This window comes from Zootoca vivipara, chromosome 13 (assembly GCF_963506605.1).
Source record: "Zootoca vivipara chromosome 13, rZooViv1.1, whole genome shotgun sequence".
Lineage (NCBI taxonomy): Eukaryota > Metazoa > Chordata > Lepidosauria > Squamata > Lacertidae > Zootoca > Zootoca vivipara.
The window spans coordinates 54,285,062-54,310,945 of record NC_083288.1 but is presented as its reverse complement, the minus strand read 5'-3'; the positions used below and the strand labels follow the sequence as shown (position 1 = coordinate 54,310,945).

Genomic DNA, 25,884 nt, shown 5'->3' with positions numbered 1-25,884 from the left:
CCCGTGAGGTTTGCAGCCAACTCTCTCATCTTTGCCAGAAAGGCACACGGAGGGAAGATGTACTTTTCCATTATTAAAATATGCATCAAGTACAAATGACAAAATGCACTCAGCTCATGAGGTAATGGCCTGGATGAGAGCCAACTGAAGATCAATCCAGAGAAGACTAAGGCACTGTTAGTGGGGGGGGTTTCACAGACTGGCTTGGAGGTTGCCTGCTCTTTATGGGGTAGCATTCCCTCTGAAGAAGCAGGTACGTAGTTTGGGGGTACTTCTGGATCCGCTGCCGTCACTTGAGGCTCAGGTGGCCTCTGTGCCGACTCAGAGCATCAGCTTCAGCTGGTGGCCTAGCTGTGCCTCTATCTGGATAGGGACAGCCTAACTTCTTTTGTCTATGCTCTGGTAACCTGTAGATTACTGCAACACATTATACGTAGGGCTGCCTCTGAAGTCGGTTCAGAGGCTTCAGCTGCTGCAGCACTCGGCACCCAGGTTACTCACTGGGACAAGCCTGTTTGGGCAGAATAACCGATCTCGGCCTGACAGCACTAACTCCAAATTAGCTTCTGGGCCCAATTCAAAGTGCTGGTGCTGACCTAAAATGCCTTAAATGGCTCTTGACTTCAATCTTTCAAGGACCGCATTTGCCCATATAAACCATCCCGGACCTGAGATCATCATCTGAAGTCGTTCTTCATGTGCTCCCACCATGTGAGGTCTGGAGAGTGGCAACACAAGAACGGGCCTTTTCTGTACTGGCCCCCCATTTTATGGAATGCTCTTCCCAGAGAGGTTTGCCTGGCGCCTTCATGATACATATTTAGGCCTTGGGCGAAAACGGTCCTCTTCAACCAGGCCTTGGGCTGATTAATATTCTATGTACAGCCTGTGGGAAGGGGGGTATTGCTTCAGTGTTTGGTTTTAATTTTTTATTGTGCTTTTATCTTGGATTTTATTCTGTGAACTGCCCTGAGACCTTCTGATGAAGGGCGGAATATAAATTTAATAAATTAATAATAAGTCTTTATCTCTGAGAGAGGCAGGCACTCCTGGCTTCCTACTTCCCTTTGTCTCTCGCAGGTGACAGCAGGATGCCAGCAAGACCTCTTCTTCCATCTTTTCTTAGTGGTGGAGGGGAAACAGTGGCTGTGGAGCCAGATCAGGTAGGGGGAAGGAGCCTTGTGCCCTTTGGAGATTCATTTGCCCCTATTCTTAGCCACATTAAAGGAACCGGAAGGAGCTTGGGGGCTCTTGCGAAACTGATCCAAAATCTTGGAAGACTCAGAACGTGCAGGGATAATGGCCTCCCTCCCCCTAAAATGGTAGCCGTGCTGCTTTTGAAGCTTAGAGGGAGGTGACCCACAGATCTCTCGAGGGTGCCACCCTTTGTGCGGGCTCCTCACCCAGAGTGCAGTTGTGCCAGAGAGGAAACTGAAGAGCTGTTTGCCCGTTCCTGTTTATTATTTTGCCTGCCTTGCCCTCTCCCTTCTATGCTCCACACCCTTATCACTTGCGCCGCCGCCCTGCCGCCCGGATCTGCCTCTTCTCCTTGCGCCTGCTCCGGGCTGCCTCGGGGGGGTCTGCGTTCCCGCTGGGTGGCAGGGCCTGGGGCAGAGGGGCAGGGGTCTGCCGGTGGTTGCTGGCTGAGGATGCCTTGTAGATCAGGTGGAAGATGAAGGCGTTGGAGTACCTGGGGGTGAGAGGAGTCAGAGGCGGTGAATGGGAGAGCAGGGCCTTCTCGGTGGCAGCCACACATTTCTGGAATCTACCCTCTTGGGGTAGGACTTGCCCTGCTTTGGGAGAGGATTAGGGAATTTCATGGATTGGAGGAAGCAGTTATCAACCATTATGAGCCACACTGGTCTCCTCTGCCAGAGGTTATCATAGAATTTAACACTGAGTTGGAAGGGACTCTGAAGAGCAACCAGTCCAACCCCCTGGAATGCAGGAATATGCAGCTGCCCCTACGGGAATTGAACCGGCAACCCTTGGCATTCTCAGCCCTACGTCCTTAAAGAAACTGCTATCCAGTTTTGTTGGGAACTGTAGGAAAGCAGAGTGCTGTTGCGCTCGGATCCCGCTTGTGGGCTTCTTCCCTTTGGGGCGCCGCCTTGGCCGCTACAGTATGGGGACAGAATGCTGGGCAGGGCGGGTCCCCTGGGGCCTGATCCAGCAGGCTCCTCCTGACATTCTTCCTCCCCCTTGAAATCTGTGTGGCTTGAGCCAGCATGATTACTTGTTAATACTAATATTAATTAGCACTAAGCATAAAAAAAACTTCAAAGGCTTCCTTCTCTGGACCTGCATGTCTTTCTTGGGTTACAGCTCAGTCAGAAACCAGGCGACTCTCAATCTCAGGGTCATGGGTTTGAGCCCCACATTGCAGGGGGTTGGGCTAGATGACCCCCATGGTCCCTTCCAACTACAATTCCATGATCTGTGAGTCTATGAATCCGTGCTGTTCATTTCAAAAGGTGCTGTTGGACTGGGGATTTCTAGTCTGCTACCCTAGAGGGTCCAGGGAACTTTTGATGGATGAATGGATGGATGTCGGCAAAGGGTGCGAATTTAGGGGAGTTGCAGAACCAGAAGGTGCAGTTTCTAGAAAGGTGGAGAAAAAACCATAGTTGGAAGGGTCCCCCAAGGGTCATCTAGCCCAACCCCAGCACTGCTGGAGGAGGGGGGTACCATAAAGATGGAGGCAGAAAGACAAAGGTGGCTGGGGAGCCTTTCTCTTGATGGACAAAAACTGACCAGGCCAGGAGTCAGCAGGATATTGGTCAGAGGTGAAGGGGTGGTCCCTTTCAATCGCTTTATGGACTGGGGTCAGGGGCATCCAAAGTTACATTCTGGGGCAGAGGAGTGGGGGAGGTCAGAAGTGTCGGGCTTTGCCAGAACCGCAGCTGGGGTGGGTACCCACCAGGGCATGGCGTTGTCGATTCCAGCCTGGCGGAAAGGCGACCGGAAAGGGTTGATCTGGGGAGGGCTGGCGCTGCCCCCCGTCGCCATGGAGACAGCAGCCTCATCCACAGCACAGCTGTACTCACTGCATTCGGTGAAGTAGGCCGGCACCCGAAGGGACTGCAAGGGGGAGAGAGGGAGAAGGGAGGGGACGATGACCTGGGTTTCTCCCTTGCCACCCCATAATGGCCTTTATTTACTGCATTTATTTACTCGCTGCATTTACAGCCTAGCTCTCCCTCCAAGGAGCTGAGGGTGGCATGGTTCTAAACAGGTGGTGCCTCGAGGTCACACCCAGGGAACTTCATGGCTGCAGGGGGGGGGTGTGATTTGAAGACTGGTTTCTGCCAGCGGTCTAACCAGTACACCCTACTGCCTCTGCCATGGCTTCTGCTGCCCCAGGAGCTATTTTGTACAGAGCCCAGAAACCAGAAATGTTCTATGCTGAGACCAGGAGCTCTCAAACTTCAGTTTTGAAAAGGAATAGGCCTTCCATTTCCCAAATAACTCTGCAGTTCTGCTGATAAACAGCCAGAGCTGACCATTTACTACACTTTTCTCTGAATCTTCTAAATTCAACCGCATTCCTAATTTGGAATTCTGCGAGATTTTCGATGCCTACATTTCTAGAATCAAAATTTAGCCTGGAAGCCTGTGAATTGCCTCCAACGCCAGGGCAGTTATTTCACCAGCTCTAAGGCGGTTGCTTGCTTTTAATTGGCCTGGTGGCATCACAGCTGGAGAATTGGGCTTGGGAGACGGGAGATGCCATCACTTCAGAAGCAGAGCAAAGGCATGTCTGACGTCACAACGCTGGGCGCTGGACCAAACTACTGTATCCAGCAGCCGTGATGTCAAGAGATGATGTCACAGTGATGTCATCCCACAGGATGGAGGGAGGAGTTTTGAGGGGGAGACCCCTTTTCTAAGTACTACGTGATGAGTGGGCTTGGCTTACCTGAAGTCGCGGCAGAGAACTCCGCCAAGTCTCCTTGAGGGCAAAACCAGAGTTGAACCCTGGACAAAAGGGGTATGCATCAGATATAGAAGAAGAAGAAGAGTTTGGATTTGATATCCCGCTTTATCACTACCCGAAGGAGTCTCAAAGCGGCTAACATTCTGCTTTCCCTTCCTCCCCCACAACAAACACTCTGTGAGGTGAGTGGGGCTGAGAGACTTCAGAGAAGTGTGACTAGCCCAAGGTCACTCAGCAGCTGCATGTGGAGGAGCCGAGATGCGAACCCGGTTCCTCAGATTACGAGTCTACCGCTCTTCACCACTACACCACACTGGCTCTCCCAACCCATCCCTGCACCCCCTCCCCCCTTTCCCGTCTTCTCCTGGCCCCTTCCCCCTTCACTCTCACCAATGACCAGGTCCGGTTTGGGCGCCTGCAAGAGGTGGTAGGGGCGGGCACTGAACCCAAACTGAAGTTCACGCCGCCCCCCTTTGCATCTGGGGGCCAGGCCAGGCCGGACAGAGACCCCTTGCTCCTCCTGGAAGGGGGGAAGAGAAGGAGAGGATTCACAATGTGCTTCTGTCAGATTGAGGGAGCCCCTAATTCAGTGCAGAGTTAACCGCTGAAATTCCCTCCCACAGGAGGCAGCGGTGGCCACCCAATGGGATGGTTTTCCATGAGGAAAACAGATGGATGGTAACAACAACCAGGAGGAAGAGGAAGAAGAGTTTGGATTTGATATCCCGCTTTATCACTACCCGAAGGAGTCTCAAAGCGGCTAACATTCTGCTTTCCCTTCCTCCCCCACAACAAACACTCTGTGAGGTTGGTGGGGCTGAGAGACTTCAGAGAAGTGTGACTAGCCCAAAGTCACCCAGCAGCTGCATGTGGAGGAGCGGAGATGCGAACCCGGTCCCCCAGATTACGAGTCTACCGCTCTTAACCACTACACCACACTGGCTCTCCAGGAAGTGGGGAGAGAGAAGTTTCCTGCCCTCTGGTGCCACGGGAATCTGTGGACACCCAGTGAAGCTGAATGTTGGAAGATTAGGGCAGGTTAAAGATAGACCTTATTGATTGGAACTTTTGATACAGGATGGCAAATATGACCCCTAGCTATTTTAAATGAATTCAAATCTCCAGGGCCTGATGAGCTGCATCTAAGGGTAATAGAGGAGCTTGAGGGTGTAATTCCAGAGCCTTTGCATATGATCTTTGAGAATTCTTGGAGAACAGGTGAGGTCCCTACAGACTGGAGGCGGGCAAATGTTGTCCCCATCTTTTTTTAAAAGGGGGGGGGTAAGTCCCAGGTAACTACCGACCGGTGAACTTGACATAGAACAGATAATTCAACAGTCTGTGAACACTTAGAAAAGAATGCTGTGATTACTAAGACCCAGCATGGGTTTCTCAAAAACAAGTCAGACCACACACATTTTGTTTCTTCTTTCAATGGAGTTACAAGCCTGGTGGATCAGGCGAAGGCTGTGGGGTTGTTCCATGACAGACCGTCACATAAAATAAAATAAACTACTACACCTAAGATTTTGATTTAAAATGCTGTAATGGATTATCTCACATGTCAGAAGTCCCTGGTGTGAATAAAAAAATCCTATGCCTTACCGTTTCTGATTTGTGCGACTCAAATTGGGACTACCAAACCTAAAAAATGTAAGCGATGTGGTCTAAAGTTACTTTTGGAGGGGATCAGGGTCCCTGAAGCTTAAGCCTCATTGGTTGCACAATAGATCTGCCCCTGGTGGCCCTCCCTCCCTCCCTCCCTCTCCCCAAAGGCAGACTCACATCCCTCTGAAGGAGAAACTGCTGGCCGTCCAATTGGGGGGGCAGGGCGTCCCCCACAAACAGAAGCTCCAGAGAGACATGGGGCAGCAGCACCGACAACTCCTGCAGGGGGGTCGGGGGGTTGGAAATGAGAAAATGGATGAATTTTAGCCACTTTCCTGTTACATATAATTGGTTTAATTCACACTGAAGCGGGAAATGTCTGTGTGTTGATGAAAATGTCTAACATAATAATAATTTATTATTTATACCCCGCCCATCTGGCCGGGTCTCCCCAGCCACTCTGGCCGGCTTCCAACAGAAGAATAAAACACAATAATCTATTAAACATTAAAAGCCTCCCTGAACATTGAGATATTCCATCTTTAGAAAAGCAAGAAGAGCTCTCTCTGAGCTTTTTGCTGGCTGCTTGTTTACTCTAAACCAGGCTTCCCCACACTTTGGCCCTCCAGATGTTTTGGACTACAATTCCTGTCATCCCCGACCACTGGTCCTGTTAGCTAGGGATCATGGGAGTTGTAGGCTAAAACATCTGGAAGGCCGCAGTTTGGGGATGCCTGCTCTAAACTGAATGTAACCTTTGATCATGTCATGAAGGTATTGAATTGCAAATCTGCCATCTTGGAAATGGGGCGGCTACTTTCTTTGCTCTCCCCAAACTCCTTGGGAGTGAGGATGTAAGTGAAGCGCTCCAGGCCAGTGGAGGCTGGAATGGCAATGGCAATGAAGCTTGATGGGAAGAGAGAGAGTGCAATGTTTCCCAGCTCTGATTATTGTATAAGTTAATTTTATTTCTAAGATGTTGATTTTGAGCTGGACGGCACAAGACATTGTATGGATATTTTGGATGTATTTTGTATGGCTTTGTTATGGTTTTGAAGAAAGTTCTGCAAGTAAAAGTTTAAATAATATCTAATAGGTCCGGACAAGGCTTCATTGCAAAAGGACTCAGTTTTCATCCATTCAGTCGCTTCAAACTGCGACTTCCCTGGACCCTCCCCCTTTCACAGAAGGGGATCCCTTGAGGGGTCTCTGGGGGTACTTCACAGGCGACCACAGAATGTGGTGGGTGCTCCTTTGATGGAGGTCTTTAAGCAGAGACCGGGTCTGGACTAGATGACTCCTGGGGTTCCCTCCCAACCCTACAATTCTATGACCTCGGAAGGTGTTGGGGGTCTCCACCACTGGAGCCTTTTAAGCAGTGGTTGGGGGACCATCTGCCTGGCGTTCTTTAGTTGTGATTCCTACGTTGTGAGGGGGCTGGGCTAGAGGGCCCTCAGGTGGCCCTCCTACAGTCCTACAATTCTGCGACAGGAGATCTACAGCCACTTCACGCGATGCCCATTCCCAATTTTCACTGGAGAGACATGTGGCTTCAGTGTCTAGACCAGTGTTTCTCAACCTTTTTGGGGCCACGGCACACTTGTTCCATGAAAAAAATCACGAGGCACACCACCATTAAAAAAGTTTAAAAATTTAACTCTGTGCCGCCCTATATTGACTATATAATTATGACTGTAATTTATTCTGTATCTCTTCCTCTCCCCGCTTTTTAAATACCAGTAAATGAAGCCAAAAGAGAGACAACAGTGCTTAAATGCACAGATGTTTAAATGCACTTACTTGCAGGCATGCTAAGGTAGATTTCATTCGGAGGGAGGGGAGGAGAGGTGGAGAGAGGGAGAAGGGGAGGGAGCGCAGCCCAGAGCCGGCTCCACTCGCACTCTATTGTTCCAGGCACCGAGGCGAGTGGGGGTGGGGAGAGAAAGAAAGAAGCTGCAGGGAGATAAAGCGGCAGTTGCTTACACGCGCGTAAACGGGTGCCGCTTTATTTCCCTGCAGGGAGGAGGGAGGAGAGCTGGAAAGCTCCGCGAGGGAGGAGGGAGGAAAGCTCCGCGAGGGAGAAAAGCCCCGTGCATCCCCTCTCCCTGGACTGAAAGAAAGCCGTAGCTGCTTACATGTGAGTAAGCGGCTGCTGCATTCTTCCCCTGCAGGGAGGAAAGCCCCGCGTGTCCCCTCTTCCTGCACGGAAAGCAAGCGGCAGCCGCTTACATGCGAGTAAGCTGTTCCTGTTTTCTTTCCCTGCAGGGAGGAATGCCCTGTGAAGGATTGGCTGGTGTGCCGCGACGCCTGGCGGCACAGTACTGTGCCGCGGAACAGCGGTTGAGAAACGCTGGTCTAGGTAGGTACCCCCCCTGCCACTCCCCCCCCCACTTATGCCAAGGGAATTCCTGCCCCGAGTGAGGCAAGGGTTAAGATCTACCTCTGGTAGATGGCTTTGTATCCCCCCTCTTTCCCTTTTCTCTTTTTCTTCTATGCTATTTCCTTCTTTTGTGTTTTGTTTAATCTCTCTTTATTGTATTCTACAATAAAAGCTACAAAATTTCTTATTTATAATCAAATATTCCCCCCCCCCCCGTCCAAACTAAGATGTTAATCTAGATACAAACAACGATCCAGAGGAGAAGAAGGAAGACAGGTAGAGATATAGAGATTATTTTTTAAAAGTTTGAAAGAGAAAAAAGATAAATGAAAGTTAAGGAACTAAGGAACTTCTGATTCTTCATCTGCCAGCTATATATAAACATTATTCAACTCATCCACTTCAATGTAACACCCTGCACAACTACTTTCTATAAACCAACATTACTGTATCTCCAACCTTCAAACCCAAATGTCATTATTATTTTTTCCTTTTTTACGCAGAAAGTCTATGAGAGGTTTCCAATATTTAGTAAATGTTGACAATGATTTTTCTCAGATTTAACATGCCAATTTCACCATCTCTTTTTTTTTAATAAAAAGAAAAACTTTATTTCAATTATATAACGATACAAAATAGACAAAGCAAAATCAAATAAACAATTAACAAATTATCAAATCAATAAATAAATTGGCAAAATAGCAAGTAACAAATTAACAAAATTAACAAAATAAAGAAATTAGCATAATATAAAGAAATTAACATAACATAACCTAACTTAACATAACCTAACTTAATCCGAACCTTAACTCAAACCATAGTTTCGATATTTCAAATAAGACTTAAGTAGTAAAGGAACGAGGATAAAGCTAAAATACTTACTTATACTACATGAAATACACAAAAAAGAAAATAAAAATACAGCAAAAATACTTCCTACTATTCATGCATCGCTTTCCTTCTTTCTTTCCCTCTGTTCTTGCTTTAACTTACTTCTCACTCTTTATTTCATTAATTACATCATTGTATCTAATAAAATTTCCTGCTTCTTTTTCAGTTTAGACAAATCACCAAATCGATATTAAATTTTTCTTTTTTAAAGTACTCCTCTACATCTTTCCATTCGATCATATATTTTTGTTTGGGGATGTTTCTAATTACCGCGGTCATTTTGGCCAAATTCATAAACTCTACTAATTTTTCCTGCCATTCATAGATTGATGGTACTTTCCCTCCTTTCCAATTTCTGGCTATAAGTAATCTAGCTGCTACAATTGCATACAACAATACATTCTTTTTCTCTTCTGGGATGTTATTCGGGGCCATATTCAATAGGAATAATTCAGGTTTTTTTTCAAACGTTAATTTCAGCATCTTTTTCAGTTTTTCATAAACATTATTCCAAAACTTCCGAATTTCGTCGCATTCCCACCAGCAGTGGTAATAGGTGCCAATTTCCTTATTACATTTCCAGCATATGTTAGAATTCTTTTTGCAAATTTTCGCAATCTTGGCTGGTGTTATGTGCCATCTGTAAAACAACTTTAATATATTTTCTTTTATACTTGAGCACGCCGTGAATCTCGTCCCTTCCTTCCACATTTTTTCCCATTGGCAACTATATATGGGCCTTCCTATATCTTGGGCCCATCTCACCATTGTAACCTTTACCACCTCATCCTTAAGTTCCCATTCGAGAAGATAATTATATAATTTAGACATTGCCTTATCCCCATTTCCCAATAATAATTCTTGCAACTTTGATTTATTCCCCAGAAAGCCAATTTTCTTATGTTTTTCGAAAATACTTTGAATTTGATTATAATGTAGCCAGCTTGTACACTCCTGTTTTATCTGTTGGTATGATTTTAACTTTATTTGTTCTCCATTTTTTTCCAGAATGTCTGAGTAAGTCGGCCAGGTTTTTCGTCTGCTGTCTTTGATCATCATGGTCATTTCTGTTGGAGATGCCCACCAGGGCGTTTTCGGCTCCAGAATATTTTTGTGTTGGGCCCATATTTTTAACAAAGATTTCTTGAAAACATGATTTGTTATTTCTTTATATCCCCCTTTTCTTTCTTCTAATAGATAATTATGCCAGCCCCACATATTATTGAAACCCTCTAGATCTAAAATTTCTTTGTTTCTCAATTCAACCCAATCTTTTATCCAGCACAAGCCCGCAGCATCATAATACAGTTTTAGGTCCGGTACTCCCCATCCACCTCTATCTTTTGTATCCGTTAATAATCTGTACTGTATCCTTGGTGTGTTTTTTTCCCATATGAATTTACTTAGGCTTTTCCTCCATTTCTCAAAACATTCCTTCCTATCAATAATTGGTAGCATCTGGAATAGGAACAGTAATTTAGGCAATATTGTCATTTTGATTGCCGCTATTCTCGCGGACAGGGTCAAATGTAAATTGCTCCACCTTTCTAAATCTTTTTCTATTTCTTTCCATTTCTTTTCATAATTATTTTCAAACAAATTTACATTTTTAGCTGTTATTTCAATTCCTAAATATTTGACCTTTCTCGCTATTTCCCATCCTGTTTTCTCCTCTAATTCCTTCTTATCTTTTTCCCTTAAATTTTTTGTAATGATTTTGGTTTTCCCCTTATTTATTTTAAAGCCCGATATTTTTCCATAATTATTCAAGATTTCTTTCAAATAATGTATATTTTCTAGGGGATCCTCCAATATTATGACCACATCGTCTGCAAAGGCTCGTGCTTTATAGGTATTTTCTCCTACTTTTATTCCTTTGATCTTTTTATCTTCTTTTATCTCTTTTAGCAGACTTTCAATTGTCAAAATGAATAAGAGTGACGAAAGCGGACACCCTTGCCGAGTGCCCCTCGATATCTCTATCTCTCCGGAGATGTCCCCATTTACAATCAATATTCCTTTTTGCTTTTGATATATTGTGTTTATGCCTTTAAAAAAATTTCCTTCTATGCCCAATTCTCTCATCATCCTTTTCATAAAGTCCCAATTCACGTTATCGAAAGCCTTCTCGGCATCTAGGAATATCAGGGCAGTTTCCCGACCGGGGTTCCAATCTAAATACTCTATCAAATTTATCAAAATCCTGACATTGTTGTTCATTTTTCTTCTAGGGAGAAAACCCTGTTGTTCACTTCCTATCAACCTATTCAATACAACTTTTAATCTACTAGCCATAATTCCTGTGAATATTTTGTAGTCAATATTTAGCAAAGAAATAGGTCTAAAATTTTCAACTTGGTCTAATTTCTTATCTCCTTTTGGTATGAGGGTTATAAAGGCTTCTTGCCACGATTTGGGTATAATTTCTTTTTCCATTATTTTATTTACTAATTCAACATACACTTCTCCTAACTCTTCCTTAAACAATTTATAATGTTGGCTAGTGAGGCCATCCGTACCCGGAGATTTCCCCAATTTTAAATTGCCTATGGTTTCATATACTTCCTGCAACGAAATTGGTTTATCTAATAATTCTTTTTCTTTATTATCTAATTTGTCTAATTTGTGGCCTGCAATATATTTATCTATGTCCTCCCTATCAATTTGGTCTCCCTTATATAATTTTTCGTAATATTTAATAAAACACTTATTTATATCCTCTTTTTTTGCCCAATTTTTCCCATCCATCCTAATATTTGTGATTATTCTTTCGTCTTGTTTCTTTTTCAGCTGCCACGCCAGCATTTTGCTTACTCTTCCTCCCATCTCAAAGGTTTTTTGTTTGGCCCATTTAATTTTCTTTTCAATTTCTTGTCCCAATAACATCGATAATTCCGTTTGTAAAATTTTAAGCTCAGATACTATTTTTGAATCTTTGGGGTGTTTTGCCAATTCTTTTTCCTTTTCTTCAATTTTCTTTTTTATCATATTTTGGTTGTTTTCCCGTTGCCTCTTTATTTTATTTTTCTGTTGTATATATAAACCTCGTATAAAGGCTTTACTAGCGTCCCACATTACTTCCACCCCTACTTCTCCTGTCTTGTTTATTTGGAAAAATTCTTTTATCGAGTTCTTAACCTTACTTACAAATTCTTCATCATTAAGGATCCCCTCATCTAGCCTCCATCTGGTCTTTCTCTTATAGCCCTCCTTTAAACTTAACATTACTGGATTGTGGTCTGTTAATGATTTTACCATAATTTCACATTTCTCTAATTTAGTTATTAATTTATTTGTAAGCCATATATAATCAGTTCTTGCTGCCGATTTCTGTACTTCTGAGTAAAATGTATATTTTTTCTCCTCCGGGTTCCTTAATCTCCAGCAATCTTGTAATCCATAACTTTCTATTACTCTAAAGAACAACTCAGGCAACTTCCCCTCGTACTTTTTCCCTTTGTTCGATCTATCTAGATCTGGTTTCACTACTCCGTTGAAATCTCCAGCTAATATAATTTCTTCATCTTCGACCCATTCACCTAATTGACTCCATAATTTCTTAAAGAATTCTGTTTTACCTCCGTTTGGGGCATATATATTTACCACTACCACATTTCCCTCAGATAGATATAACTTTACCGCCACTACTCTACCTTCGTCATCTTGAAAGATCTTTTCTGCTCTGATTTTAGGGTCAATATATATCACTACTCCCTTTTTTTTTTCTCATTTGAGGAGGTATATTCATTACCCAAGCGTTTATTAATCAATACTCTTTCATGTTTTTTCGATATATGGGTCTCTTGGAGACAAATTATTTTCCAACCGCCCTTTTTCAAGACATGCTCCACCTTATTCCTTTTGAGCTTATTATTTAGACCATTGATGTTCCATGAGATTACATTAAGATTCATTTCTTTATTACTATATTTAATTTATTAAACTTTAACCTGGCCGTAGCCTTCGTCAGTTTTAAAATAAGAACTAAATTCCCCAACAACTTACACAATCAAATAGAATAATGAATAGAGAGAGATCTTCTAGGAACAGAAAATAAGGGAACCCCCGAAATTGAACACACAAGTCTCTACTATCCTCCTATCCGTCTCCCGCCGCTGCCAACTCTTCTTCTCCACTGTTTTCTTCCTTCTCTCCTAACAGTTCTTTCCAGTTCCTTTTGCTGAACCTTTCCGCCTCTTCTGATGATTTTATAGTTTTCTTCTTCCCTTTGAAAATAAAAGTAAGTCCCTCCGGATATTCCCACACGTACCATGCTTTCTTTTTCCTCAGAATGTCAGTCAACATCTTATACCTCTGCCTTTTCAGCCGAATTCTCTTAGGCAATTCTTTATAGATGTCCACTGTTCGTCCTTCTATTACAAGTTCTTTTCGTTTTTTCATCTGAAGTATTTTGTCTTTAAGTAGGGCAGAGTTCAAATGTACCATACAGTCTCCTATCGCTTTATCATTCTTCTTTTTATCAATTCTTACTCTATAAATCCTGTCCACGTCCAGCCACAGATCGTCCGCCTCCACTTGCAGCCAGGCAGCTAGCTCTTTCACAATCTTCTCATCCACCCGCTCGCTAGATCTCTCTGGCACGCCTCTCAAGCGAAGGGTAAGAGCATTTGTTTTCATTTCAAGCATCGCGATCTGGTCTGCTAAATCCTCATGTAGTTTCTTCATCTCATCTCTTTCTTTTTCATCCTTCTTTTGTTCTTTTTGCATCTCTTTATTTTCTGCCACTATTGTTTGCAATGACTCCTCCTGTTTATTCAATTTTACATTCATTTCTTTTACAGCTCTGTCCAATTCTTTATTTTTGCCACTGAGTTCTTTAATTTGGTCAGACATCTCTGTTATTACTCTGGAATTTTGTTCTATCTTTGATCCCATTAGGTCTAATTTCTTATTTAAAGATTTATTGCCTGAGTCCAGTTTCTCATTTAAAGATTTACTCATTTCGGTTATGAGATCTTTGATGTCTGTTAGTGAGTCATTCTCTGGCGTGATTGACAATCTCTTTTGGTTATTTGTTGAATTTGCCGCCATTGTTGCTTGTGCTCTTCTTGATGAAGTCCTAGATCCTGTCATTACTTATTTCTCTTCTCTCTGAATGATTCACTTCTGAGGTTTCTCTTTCCTTCTGGGAGCCCCTCCGGAATTATTACAAACTCATCTGGTTCTCTTAGGTATCAGTTCAGAATGGTCTTTCCCTCTGATTCCCTCTATTTATCCTTTATTTATCAATTTTGGGCGCGATTTCTATTTTAGCCACTAGGTGTCAGCACATCGCTCCCCCAGTTAGTTATGCTCCTTTCTCTTATTCCCTTTTGTTTCTCTCACTTCCGTGAAGAAAGGGGAAGCTGGCAATCTCTGGTGACTCTGCAAAATCAATCCTCCATTTTCTTGGTCTTTGCCCTCTTTTCCAATTTCACCATCTCGACTAAGTCCAATTATTTAAATAACCGTTCTTCCGGTGTTGGCAACAGCAAGTCTTTCCACCTTTGTGCATATTAAAAGTATTGATGCCGTAATCATATATTAGAACAAAGATGCATGATCTTTTTTTCCAATTGTGTATCCGTAAGTTTCATTTAGAAATGGATAAAAAGGAATTCCTGCCCAGAGAACCCTTGGGCTGCAAAACCAGTGGTACCAGTTTGCCCAGGTCTCCCTCGACACTCCCCTCCCCTGTACCCAATTGCACCTCTGCCCCACCAGGGAGACCCTTCACATACCCAGAAGACCATCAGAACCCCAAATTCTTTGCCTGCCTCTACCACGTGGATCTTGAGAGACTGCTTGTTCAGGATGTTCAGCTCGGGAACTGGAGGGAGAATAAAAGGAGGGGAGAGACCGGGAGAGACAGAGGAAAGCATTTCTTGACTTGAAGAACATCAGGAGAGCCTGTGCCCCATCGGGCCCATCACCCACCTCTCACAGGGACCAAACACCCTAAGAAATGGAGGATTCTCAATAGTGCCCATTATGGGAAGACCACGAGCAGGATCTGAACTCAAGAGCAGCTCCCCCTTCCTGAGGTTTCTAGCCACTGGGATTCGGAAGCATCATTGCCTCTGACCTTGTAGGCAGAGCAGAGCCATCCTGGCTAGTAGCCACTGACAACCTTCTCTTGCTTCTCCCTGAATTTGCCCCATCCTCTTTTACAGCCACCCCTGCTCCTGTGGGAGGGAGTTCCACAGTTAACTGTGCTGCACAAAGAGGGTTAGGCTGAGAGAGGCAGTGGCTGGCCCCCAAGGTCACCCAGTGAGCTTCATGGCCAGGGGGGGATTTTGACAGGAAGGATAACTATTACGAAAGAAAGTACGGCTTGCTGTCCAAAATTAATGCTATGGAATATTTTTGATGGTGTCAACGTTGGCCTTATCTACGATCTTGGCGGAACAAATAACAATTGCAAGTCAATGGGGAACAGCGTCCGAATCTTACAGCTTAGTCACCGGAACAGAGGTACTATGGAGAGAATCACACATAATTTGGGATATTGGTGAGGACTAGAACTGCCAGACACTTTTTGTAGGATCTGGAATTCCCTTTACAGCATATATGGCAGAACCGCCCTTTTCAAGACAAGCCTGGAAGACCTGGAACCAGACCTGGTAATCCTCTTTACTTGGACTTTGTTCCTTTGACTCCTGTGGGGCTGCGCTTATTCCATGCACCCATTTTACAGCTTTACTTTTCATCTGTTAATTCCCACCTCTTCTTACGCTCGTTCTCTCTCTGTTTCATGTATGTTACAAACCCTGCAGGGGCGCTACCCCCGATACTCACAGTGCTGAGGGGCCAGTTGGGTGATGATGTAGTAGGCAGTGAGGGGGTAGCTCAGGAGGACGGCCAGAGGGGCTCCGAGGGGCAGCCCCCGCCACTGGTAATACTCCTTCCAGGACCCTATGGGGAGGGGGAGGCAGCAGTGAGTCAGAGAAGTGGGCCCGTCCCCTTTCCACAGATAGTAGGGTTGCTGTTAATCAGATTTTGCCATCACTCTTTTTTTTCTTTGTCAGGGCGATTCAAAGCAACTTGCATTATTTTAAGCAAAAACAGACTCATATGGATGTTAAGGCCGGTATATAAATCTAAAAGACAATCTTCTTCTTTTAGAAAACCGAGATTAAATCATTTCACCCAGGTAAAAAGGCCATTGATGATTAAAAGCTGAAGGCTTGATCTGAAAGGATCCCCCCCCCCAGTGCCTATAGATGTGTAATTACGGCACCTGGCAAGCCTCCCTAGAGAAAGCTTGCCACAAGTGGGGAGCCACCACCGAAAAGGCCCTGTTATATATATGAGTTGCAAGGTGCAAGCTCTGACTCCCCCTCCCCCAACCCCTGTCTCACCAAAGAATGTCCGGGGTGTGGGAGGCTCTGGGGGGGCTGGCGGAAGAGCTGTCCCTCCTTCCGGCCGCAGCGCCTCAAAAGGGTTCCCTAGGGGGGTGAGAAAAAGGCTGGTCAGGGCAGGGAGGGGAGGGGAATGTCAAGGTTGTAGGGCAAAAGAGCCACCCCAGCCTTAGGCAGAGGGAGCCGGGAGAGGGCAGAGATGAGATGGGGGGCAGTAGCGGCACACAGACCCCCAATCATTTGCCTCTGTTGGAGAGGAGAACTGTGGGTGCCCCACAAGCGAGTGGAATCCCCTCAGCCCCACTCCAGGGGGCTAGGAGGTGCTGCCCCTTTGCCCTCACAGAAGTGAGTTTCGACTGCCAGTCCAGGCAGCTTCTGTGCAAGGAATTGGGGGGAGGAGGAGGAGGAGGAGGAGGAGGAGGAGGAGGAGGAGGAGGAGGAGGAGGAGGAGGAGGAGAAGGAGAAGGAGAAGGAGAGGCACCATCTTCTCTTCTGCCCCAGACGGCCCAGATATCTTGGACTGGTTCTGAAGCGCCATTAGCCCATCTAGTTCAGCCTCCTGTTCTCGCAGTGGATAAATACCCCCTATGAATCTAGGAATGCAGATAGACTGCTCCTGGGCCTGGAAGCTCCATAGGGCTAAAAGAAGCACCCTGCTGGATCAGGCCAATGGCCCACCTAGTGCAATGGGGAAACCACAAGTAGGATCTGAGCACGATCCTTCCTGCAGTTTTCCAGCAGCGGGCATCCGGAAGCAAGACTGCCTCCGACTGGGGAGGACAGGGCAGAGCCCTGGTGGCCTAGCAGCCCTCAATAGCCCTCTCCTCCCCCTTGAAGGGGTCTGCTCCTCTTCTAAAGCCGTCCAGGTGGCCATCGCTGGCTGCCTCCTGTGGGAGGGAGTTCCACAGTTTCACTAGCAAGGATTTCACCCAGCTGCTTCAATGCCCACCAGTCCTGCTGTGAAGGAGGTGGGCTAGAGGCTCCTGGCCCCCCTTCTGACCCCCCCCCGGACTCCGTGGGTCTGCATCACGCACACACACGCCCAACAGGCCCGCTGCCCCCTCACCACTTTGCAGGAAGGGCACAGGCTTCTCAGGACCCCCCTGGAGCCCCACGCCGTAGTCGGGCGCCCTGACCAGCATGCTCTCTCCGGCCCAGTAGCCGCGGGTCAGACCCCTGGCACAGAGGAAGCCCTCTTTGTTGAAGTTCTCGCTGGTCACCTCTGCAAGGGAAACAAGCGGGGGAGGTGAGGTGAGGGGCTCAGCCTCTCAGGACCCCAGACTCTGCCTCCCCCCAGCACCTGACCCCCCCCAACCCTAGGCTGTGCCTCGAGGGACCCCTCCCCCTAGCGCCCGGGCTGCCCACCTGCTGTGAAGGTGAAGGGCAGGTTGGCCAGCTCCCGGGTGCGACTCATGTACCCAGCCATGCGCTGGCACCAGAACTGGTGCCCGATGTCCTCGGGGCTGCGGTTCCAGTCCAGCTTGTGGCAGCGCTCGGAGCAGTACAGGACAGCCCTACAGTGCTGGCTGTGGGGACAGAGAGGGGCTGCTTAGGCCAGGCAGCACAGGGAAGGGGCTGGGGGAGTCGGAAGGGACCCCCAAGGGTCATGCAGACCAACCCCCGGCCATGCAGGAATCCCAGCCATGCAGGAATCCCAGCAAAGGGTAACCCTTTGCAAAGGTGCGGCAGAGTGAGAGTTGCGGTTTTGCACAAGCGCCTTTGGTGTGTGCCGACGGGTGTGCCTGGATGGAATGTGGGGGCAGGGCGGGGAGGGAGCGCTCTCTGGGGTGCTGCTCACCACGCCGTGATTTGTCCCTCGAAGCTGTGCCGCTTGCAGACGTGGCAGGCCCTCACGCGGGTGGTGGGGAAGGTGAAGGCTGGCTTGGGGCCCCAGCCGCGCATTGGGCCCTTGCTCATCTTCACCCCCAGCCTCGAGAGCAGCGGCTCCAGGGACCTAGACAGGAGGACACCGGTGTGGATCAGGCCCAAGGGGGACCAGCGCCCAGTGGCCAAACGCCCCGGGGGACCCAGATAGACTGCCTCTGGGCCTGGAGGTTCCATCCAGAGCATAAGAAGGGCCTGGCTGCTGGGAGATCCACTCGGTTCAACCGCCTGTTCTCCCAGGTGCGCCCATTGGAAACCTGCGGCCAGAAGGACCTGTGGGCAACAGCAGCAGAACTGGCTGCCCTTTCCCCCAACTGTGGGTCACCCCCTTCCCTCTCTGGCGTCCCAGGTGCCCCAAGAAAGTTCCAAGGCAGGGCAAAGGGCAGATAGCCCCATGTCTGTAGGCTACCTGAGCCTTGCAGGTACACTGCCCTTGAACATGGGTTCTCTGCTGTCAGCTCCTCTCTTGCTACTTCTTTTAAAAAGGGTGAGGGGCAAATGCATTGCACAACCTATTTCACAACGTGCTCATTCTTCTCCTGGCACCCCCTCCGCCCTGATGCCAAAGGAGGAGCCCCTTGGAAGCTGCGTCATGCGCTGCAACCAAGTGCCGCAGCCTCTCACTTGTGCAAGGCCGCGTCTCCCACGGTGAGCAGCTTGGGCCTACGCGGCTCCCCTGTGCCGAGAGGGCAGATCATGCTGTGGCACAGGAGGGCGACGGCGCGGGGCTCCAGGGGCTGCTCGGCCCCCGTGGCCCCTGCGGAGGACCCCCCCAGCTGGAAGTCAAAGCCCAGGATGCTGCCGTGCTCGTCCGTCACCAGCAGGAGGTGGTCCACGCGCCAGAGGGGCTGGCCTGCAAGAGAACAAAAGGATTATAGTCATTATAACCATTATAATTTATACCCTGCTCATCTGGCTGGGTTTCCCCAGCCACTCTGGGTGGCTCCCAACAGAATATTAAAAACAGAAGAAAACATCAAACATTAAAAAAACTCCCTAAACAGGGCTGCCTGTCAGACAGTTGTTTATTTCCTTGACATCTGGTGGGAGGGCGTTCCACAGGGCTGGCGCCACTACCGAGAAGGCCCTCTGCCGGGTTCCCTGCAACCCATGGGCGTACCCAGGATCAAAACTAGGGGGGGGGCAAGGGGAGGGGCCAAGGCACGGAAGGGGAGGGGCCACAAAGTGGGCGGGAACAGCGAACTCGCGCTCCGCCGGGCTGTGCCCCTCCCTAGCAGCAGGGCTGGTGGGCAGAGGCGGAGCCCAGCCCAGCGGAGCGCGAGTTCAGCGTTCCTGCCCGCCGCGCCGTGCTCTCTGGTTCCCCGCCGCGCTTGGCCTTGCCAGAGGGCGCGACGGGGAGCTGGAGGGAGGGCGCAGCGCGGCGGGCGGGAATGGCGAACTCGCGCTCCGCCGGGCTGTGCCCCTCCCTAGCAGCAGGGCTGGTGGGCGGAGGCGGAGCCCAGCCCAGCGGAGCGCGAGTTCAGCGTTCCTGCCCGCCGCGCCGCGCTCTCTGGTTCCCCGCCGCGCTTGGCCTTGCCAGAGGGCGCGACGGGGAGCTGGAGGGAGGGCGCAGCGCGGCGGGCGGGAACGGCGAACTCACGCTCCGCCGGGCTGTGCCCCTCCCTAGCAGCAGGGCTGGTGGGCGGAGGCGGAGCCCAGCCCAGCGGAGCGCGAGTTCGGCGTTCCCGCCCACCGCGCCGCGCTCCCTGGTTCCCCGCCGCGCTTGGCCTTGCCTGAGGGCGCGCCGGGGAGCTGGAGGGAGGGTGCGGCACGGTGCGGCGGGAATGGCGAACTCGCGCTCCGCCGGGCTGTGCTCCGCCTCTGCCCACCAGCCCTGCTTCTAGAGTAGGGCAGCTGCCCTAACTTGCCGCATGGTGGGTACGCCCTTGCTGCAACCTCACTTCTTGCAGGGAGGGAACTGCTCACAGGGTCCTTTAAGCCTCTCACTATCATACAATTCGGTATTGAATTGTATGTTCCTGGTAAGTTCCCTTTTTATCCCTCTTAAAAGAACAAAGTCCCGAGAATCTTATTTAAAGTCAGTAAAAGAAGTTTACTCACATCATCAGTTTATAGTTGGATGCCTGAAGGCAGGCTTAGGTACAAAGTATATACATGTGGAACTATTCCATATAGGGATGACCCCAGGGTCCTCTGTTAGCTAAAAGCTGCTCCAATGATGGAGGAAGTCAAAGAGAGAAAGATGTAGTATAGACACCGACAACTGGGAAACACTGGCCTGCGAGCGCTCCAGTTGGAGAACAGCCTTGACCAAAGGTGTCATGGGCTTTAAAGACACTCGAACTCAGGACGCAAGGGAGAAACATGCTAAGAGGAAGGCACACTTGGCAAATCCACATCCTGATCAACTCCCGCCCAGAAACCAGTGTCCCCACTGTGGAAGGGCGTGTGGATTCAGAATTGGCCTCCACTCACTTACGGACTCATTGTTAAAACTGTGTTTATGGAAGACAATCTTACTCAGCTACAAGTGATTGCCAAAGAGGAGGAGGAGGAGGAGGAGGAGGAGGAGGAGGAGGAGGAGGAGGAGGAGGAGGAGGAGGAGGAGGAGGAGGAGAAGAAGAAGAAGAAGAAGAAGAAGAAGAAGAAGAAGAAGAAGAAGAAGAAGAAGAAGAAGAAGAAGAAGAAGAAGAAGAAGAAGAAGAAGAAGAAGTCCTTTTGTGTTACCTGGACAGGTAAGGCCACACCCACCTCTAGTCACATGCAAAGGAAGGCTGTCCCAGCCAGGAGGATACAGGAAGTTTTTGAGTGGCTGGACTAAACATTCCCTTGCATGTCCACTCTAGGAAAACAAGGAATGTTGTACTTGACTGCTCCTTATAGATCACATCCCTGATCCCACACAGAGCCGAGCCCTGATGGCCCTTCCAAGGATGCTGTGGCTACCTGCACCGAGCCCCACCCCCTCTGGTGCCCCTCACCTGTCTCAGGTGCGGCCTCCTCGTCGTCTTCCTCGCCAGCGCCCACAAAGGTGATGAAGCGCTCCAGGTCCCCCAGGGCCAGGGCCTCCTCGCTGTAGAAGCGGCCGGCCACCTGCTGCCCGGGGTCGGCCACGGTGAAGGCCAGCGCCCGGTTGGGCAAGGCGTGCAGCACCCAGAGGGCTGGATCTGGAGGCAGGCGCCGGATGGAGCCCTCCTGGCGCTTGCGGCGTTCGCTGCCTCGCCGGCAGGCAGAATCCAGCAGGAAGCGCCGGTACCAGCTGAAAAGCAGCTCGGCAAAGTCCAGGATCTCGGCCCGGTAGCCGGTGACAAACTCCATGCCTGCGGGGAGAGCGGCGGGGCCAGGCCTCCGTCAGCCACATGCGGAAAACCCCCAAAGCCCTCCCAGACCCTTCACCTTTCATCAGGAGTCCCAGTCAGGACACTGAGAGAGCCTCTGAGCATGTGCTTTCCCTCGACCATCGGCAAACTCCCATGCATCTACCTGCCTTGCAGCAGGTTGGAATGGATGACCTTTTGGAGTCCCACCCGAATCGACAGTTCTAAGTTTCTATGAAACAGGCGATTCCTGGATGGCCAGGGGACCCTTCCAACTCTCAATACAGTACTATGATTCATTGGAGGTTTCTAAGGAGAGGTTGCTTCCTGCAGGGTCTGTCATTTTAGGGGGTGAAACTTATTTTTTGCACATTTCTTCAAAACGTTTTTGGGTGTGAGGAATTTAAATCATCTACTATTATTGTGACTGGACAACATTTAGCTTGGTAGGTTTGAGAAAGAAGCAAATCAACTACTCTCAGCAAACCAAAGAAAATTAATTTGAAATTGACAGGTCATATTGTGCCAGTGGCCACAACAATATAAGATATGTATAATATAGTAATATGAACACATAGTTGTTGTTGTTGTTGTTTAGTCGTTTAGTCGTGTCCGGCTCTTCCAGGCATATCCGCAACTGAGCGACCTTTCGGCTTTGGCCCAGCCGCTTCATCAGCTCTGAATCTACTTGTACTTGTCCTCCGCTCTTCCTCAGTAGCATGTTGGACGCCTTCCGACCTGAGGGGCTCATCTTCCAGCGTCATAACTTTTATATGCCTGTTGTCTTTGTCCATGGAGTTTTCTTGGCAGGGATACTGGAGTGGCTTGCCAGTTCCTTCTCCAGGTGGATCACGTTTAGTCAAAACTCTCCACTATGACCTGTTGATCTTGGGGGCCCCTGCATGGCATAGCTCAGGGGTCCCCAGACTTACCCGCCTTTGGGCCGGTGCCAGCCATGCCGATCGCACAGCGGGCCGGAGGGTGGGGGAGTGCGCGCCAGTGCGCATGCGCACACCCATTTGCTGGCGTGCTTCCAGGCCGAAAAAAATCACCGAAAATTGTTTGTGCGCATGCGTATGGGCCTCCCCAACCCGGAAGTGCACCTCCCCCGACCCGGAAGTGCACCGGAAATGACCTCTTCTGGGTCGGGAGAGACCCATACGCATGCGCAGAAACGATTTTCGGTGATTTTTTTCAGATCTGGAATGGCACCGCCGCGCAGCGCGCTGCAAGAGCAGGCGGCGGAAGCGGGCGGCGGGGGTCGTCGCGGGCCGGATTGGTAGGCGATTGGGCCGCATCTGGCCCGCGGGCCGTAGTCTGGGGACCCCTGGCATAGCTCATAGCTTCTCTGAATTATTCAAGCCCCTTCGCCACAACAAGGCAGTGATCCATGAAGGAATACATAGTATATATATACGGTAACTGCCATTATCTGCCAGGCTTTTCCCTGCACAAATTTACACACATTTTATTTACCAAGCAAAACTAAATTATATTATAGGATTCAAACCAAAATACCTTTGGGATTCCCTCATTTTTGGAATTTGAAAGGTGAAAATCCAACAGGTTGGACCTGCGAATCCTCGAAATAAGATAAAAGTGTAATGAAATCTGGAACCCATTTATACAAAATATACTGGGGGGGGGGTTGTGTGTTTATTTGGATAATAATAATATCTATATATTAGATAACATTATATGGAATTGTAATTCTTAATTCTTGTATTGATATATTATACCTTCCTTTCCGCATTCTCACTTTTAATTTTTATTCTATAGTGTTTATTTTCAGCGCCGTTTAAAATTATTATTATTATTATTATTATTATTATTATTATTATTATATAAATGAAATGAAAGTGCTTCCGCTGTCTCTGTGTCCCCCGCTTCCCTCGCCCACGGTTGTCTTGGGGGGAGAAGTGGGCTCCATTCAGTTCGGACATCTCTGGCAGGTGGTCCCAACTGCCACCAACAGTCAGGTACCCCCCCCCGGTCATAGAGAGGGGCTCCCTAGAGGGCAGCTGTGCCCTGACCAGCCCTGACCACCCCCTGACATGGGGTCCTGCCCCCCACCTATGGCTCACCTAGGCCTCCCCACCTACCTGACCACTTTGGAGGTCAGTCGTTGGATGGGGGGGTCCCTCCGTTCCGCTGCGACATCAGAGGAATCTGGAATCCTGGCCAGGCCAACAGATGGAGGGGCAGCCGGCAGCCTCCTCCCCAGATGCCCCCTCGGACACCTGGGTCCCATCACCGCCGTGGGCAGTGGAAAGGGAGCACCCTGCAGAAGGCCATCGCGGGCAGAGGCCTCTCCTCTGCCCTCCCCTGGCACCGCTGTGGTCCAGCAATGCTGAGCGGACCCTGAAGGTCAGGAAAAGATGTTGAGGTGTAAAAAGAGGAAGCGGTGGTGTAGTGGTTAGAGTGCCGGGCTAGGACCCAGGGAAAACCAGGGTTCGAATGCCCCCAGCCAGCCATGAAGGTTGTTGGTTTTGAGCTCAGGGCAGTGTGTGCCTTCTTCTGTCATCCCAGCCTGCCTCATAGGGTTGTTGTGGGGATTCCATGAGGAATCGGAGCAAGACCAGGGTTCGAATCCCCACTTGGACAAAAAGGGCACTGGGTGACTTTGTGGGGCAGGCACTGCCACTCTGCCTAAACGACCTCACAGGGTTGTTGTGGGGCTTCAATGATGACTAGGATCTGGGAGAGACTGGGGTTCGAATCCCCCACCCAGCGGCTGTAAAGTTTGCTGACGATGACTTTGCGGGGGGCACAGTCACTGCCTTCTCTCGGCCTGACCTACCTCACAAGGTTGTTGTTGTGGGGATTCAATGAGGAGGTGGAAGGCGAACCATGTGCCCACCTTGAGGTACCTGGGGGTAAAGTTGGGCTTTTCAACGCAGAAAATAAATTCCATTCTAAGTGGGCCAAATCCCGCTTTTTGAAATCTCAGGCCTCATACTTCCCCTGCAGACCCCTTTGTTCCCACCCCCCAAATAATCAGCCTTTTTTTAGTCTCACCCCTCCCTCCGCTTAGTCCCTCCTCCAGTCTCTCTTATTTCAGTTGTTTTTTCCCTCTTTAAAAAAAGGGGGGAGCCTCCTGCAACAAGGATCCAGGGTGGTTTACGAAAACAAAAAAGTTGTGATAAAGCTTAGGAAGAAATGCACAAAATAAATCCTAAATAAACCCCATATTGTTGAGCCTTCACTACTAGAGCATGTGGGCCACTAAGCCAATGTGCTGGCATGGAGGGGGCACCTCGTTCTGCCTGCCACCCCCAAAGGCCACCCGGGTGCAGAAAAGGGGTTTTCAAAGGGCCACGGGGGGAGTGTAGGTGCTTGTCCACCTTGTCTTTGAGCAAAGAAACAAAAGCCTCCACCGGAGAGCCAGAGGGAAGCCACTTTGGACCTTCGCAGAGAACTGGAGCCTCCGGTGAGGGTCAGGGGGAGTGGAAGCCATCTCTCCCCACCCCCACTCCACCCCCGTTTTGAGCGGAGTGGTAGCCTATTTTCAAGGCCCTGTTCTGAGAGAGACTCTCCCTTCAGCTCCATTATTCTGGGGTGCCTGCGCTGGAGAAAGCATCTCCTCCGTGAAGGGCCTGGCTGGCATGTGGGATATAATTCATGGGAGCAGTCAAATATGAAATTCCTTGTTTCCCGACACTCTAGGGAGGGAGATGTTACTCCAACCAGTAGAACTGTGGGAATGTTCAGGGTGGCAGGAGAGGATATATTGTTTATTAATATTTTTCCCAACTTGCGTTAGCAAGTTCCTTTATGTAGCAGAGTTACATTCCCCTTTTTACATGCACAGCAGATAGCTGGTTGCAGGCTCGTGTGAGCCTCTCACTGTTATACAATTCAGTCTGTCTCAGATTGAATTGTACGTTCCAGGTAAGTTCACTTGCAGCCCTTGTACAAGAATAAAGACGCAACAATCTTATTCAAAGTCAATAAAATAACTTTACTCACATCAGTTCACAGTTGGATCCCTGAAGGCAGACTTAGTTACAAATATGTACAAGTGGATCTACCCCATCTGGGGGAATAATCCCAGTGCTTCTGCTAGCTGGAAGCTGGCAGAGCAGTCCTAGCTAGAAGCTGGTCAAATGAAGAAGGAAGTCAAAAAGAGGGAGAGTGCTGCATGACTCGTCATTTTGTTACCTGGACAGGTGAGGTCACACCCACCTCTAGTCACATGCAAAGGAAGGACGCTCCAGCCGAGGAGGAACAGGAAGTTTTGACTAGCTGGACCAAACATTCCCCCACATATCCTCTCTAGCATTACAAGGAATCATAGAATCATAGAGTTGGAAGAGACCACAAGGGCCATCCAGTCCAACCCCCTGCCAAGCAGGAAACACCATCAAAGCATTCTTGACATATGGCTGTCAAGACTCTGCTTAAAGACCTCCAAAGAAGGAGACTCCACCACACTCCTTGGCAGCAAATTCCACTGCCGAACAGCTCTTACTGTCAGGAAGTTCTTCCTAATGTTTAGGTGGAATCTTCTTTCTTGAAGTTTGAATCCATTGCTCCGTGTCTGCT

At 48.7% G+C, this 25,884-nt stretch overlaps 1 protein-coding gene across 1 annotated transcript; it reads right to left on the bottom strand.

Moving 5' to 3' along the window:
• Positions 1–1,506: 1,506 nt before the first annotated feature.
• On the bottom strand, positions 1,507–21,340 carry ZMYND15 (zinc finger MYND-type containing 15). The gene is made up of 16 exons (XM_035137020.2): positions 21,004–21,340; positions 18,686–18,914; positions 17,976–18,131; positions 17,543–17,703; positions 17,314–17,399; positions 16,789–16,806; positions 16,519–16,552; positions 16,178–16,264; positions 15,615–15,731; positions 14,558–14,646; positions 5,723–5,824; positions 5,250–5,276; positions 4,328–4,451; positions 3,920–3,978; positions 2,921–3,081; positions 1,507–1,690 (listed from the first exon to the last, which is right to left on the bottom strand). Exons 1-16 carry the CDS (start codon positions 21,338–21,340, stop codon positions 1,507–1,509), a joined length of 1,971 nt encoding a protein of 656 aa, XP_034992911.1.
• Between the last annotated feature and the right edge of the window lie 4,544 nt (positions 21,341–25,884).

Excerpts from the sequence above, each read along its gene's own strand:
- ZMYND15 (XM_035137020.2), bottom strand. The coding sequence starts at position 21,340 with ATGGAGTTTGTCACCGGCTACCGGGCCGAGATCCTGGACTTTGCCGAG. Across the intron at positions 18,915-21,003 it reads GGAGGCCGCACCTGAGACAG|GCCAGCCCCTCTGGCGCGTG; the intron begins GTGAGGGGCACC and ends GTTCTCTTGCAG. Across the intron at positions 3,979-4,327 it reads CAAACCGGACCTGGTCATTG|GGTTCAACTCTGGTTTTGCC; the intron begins GTGAGAGTGAAG and ends CCTTTTGTCCAG.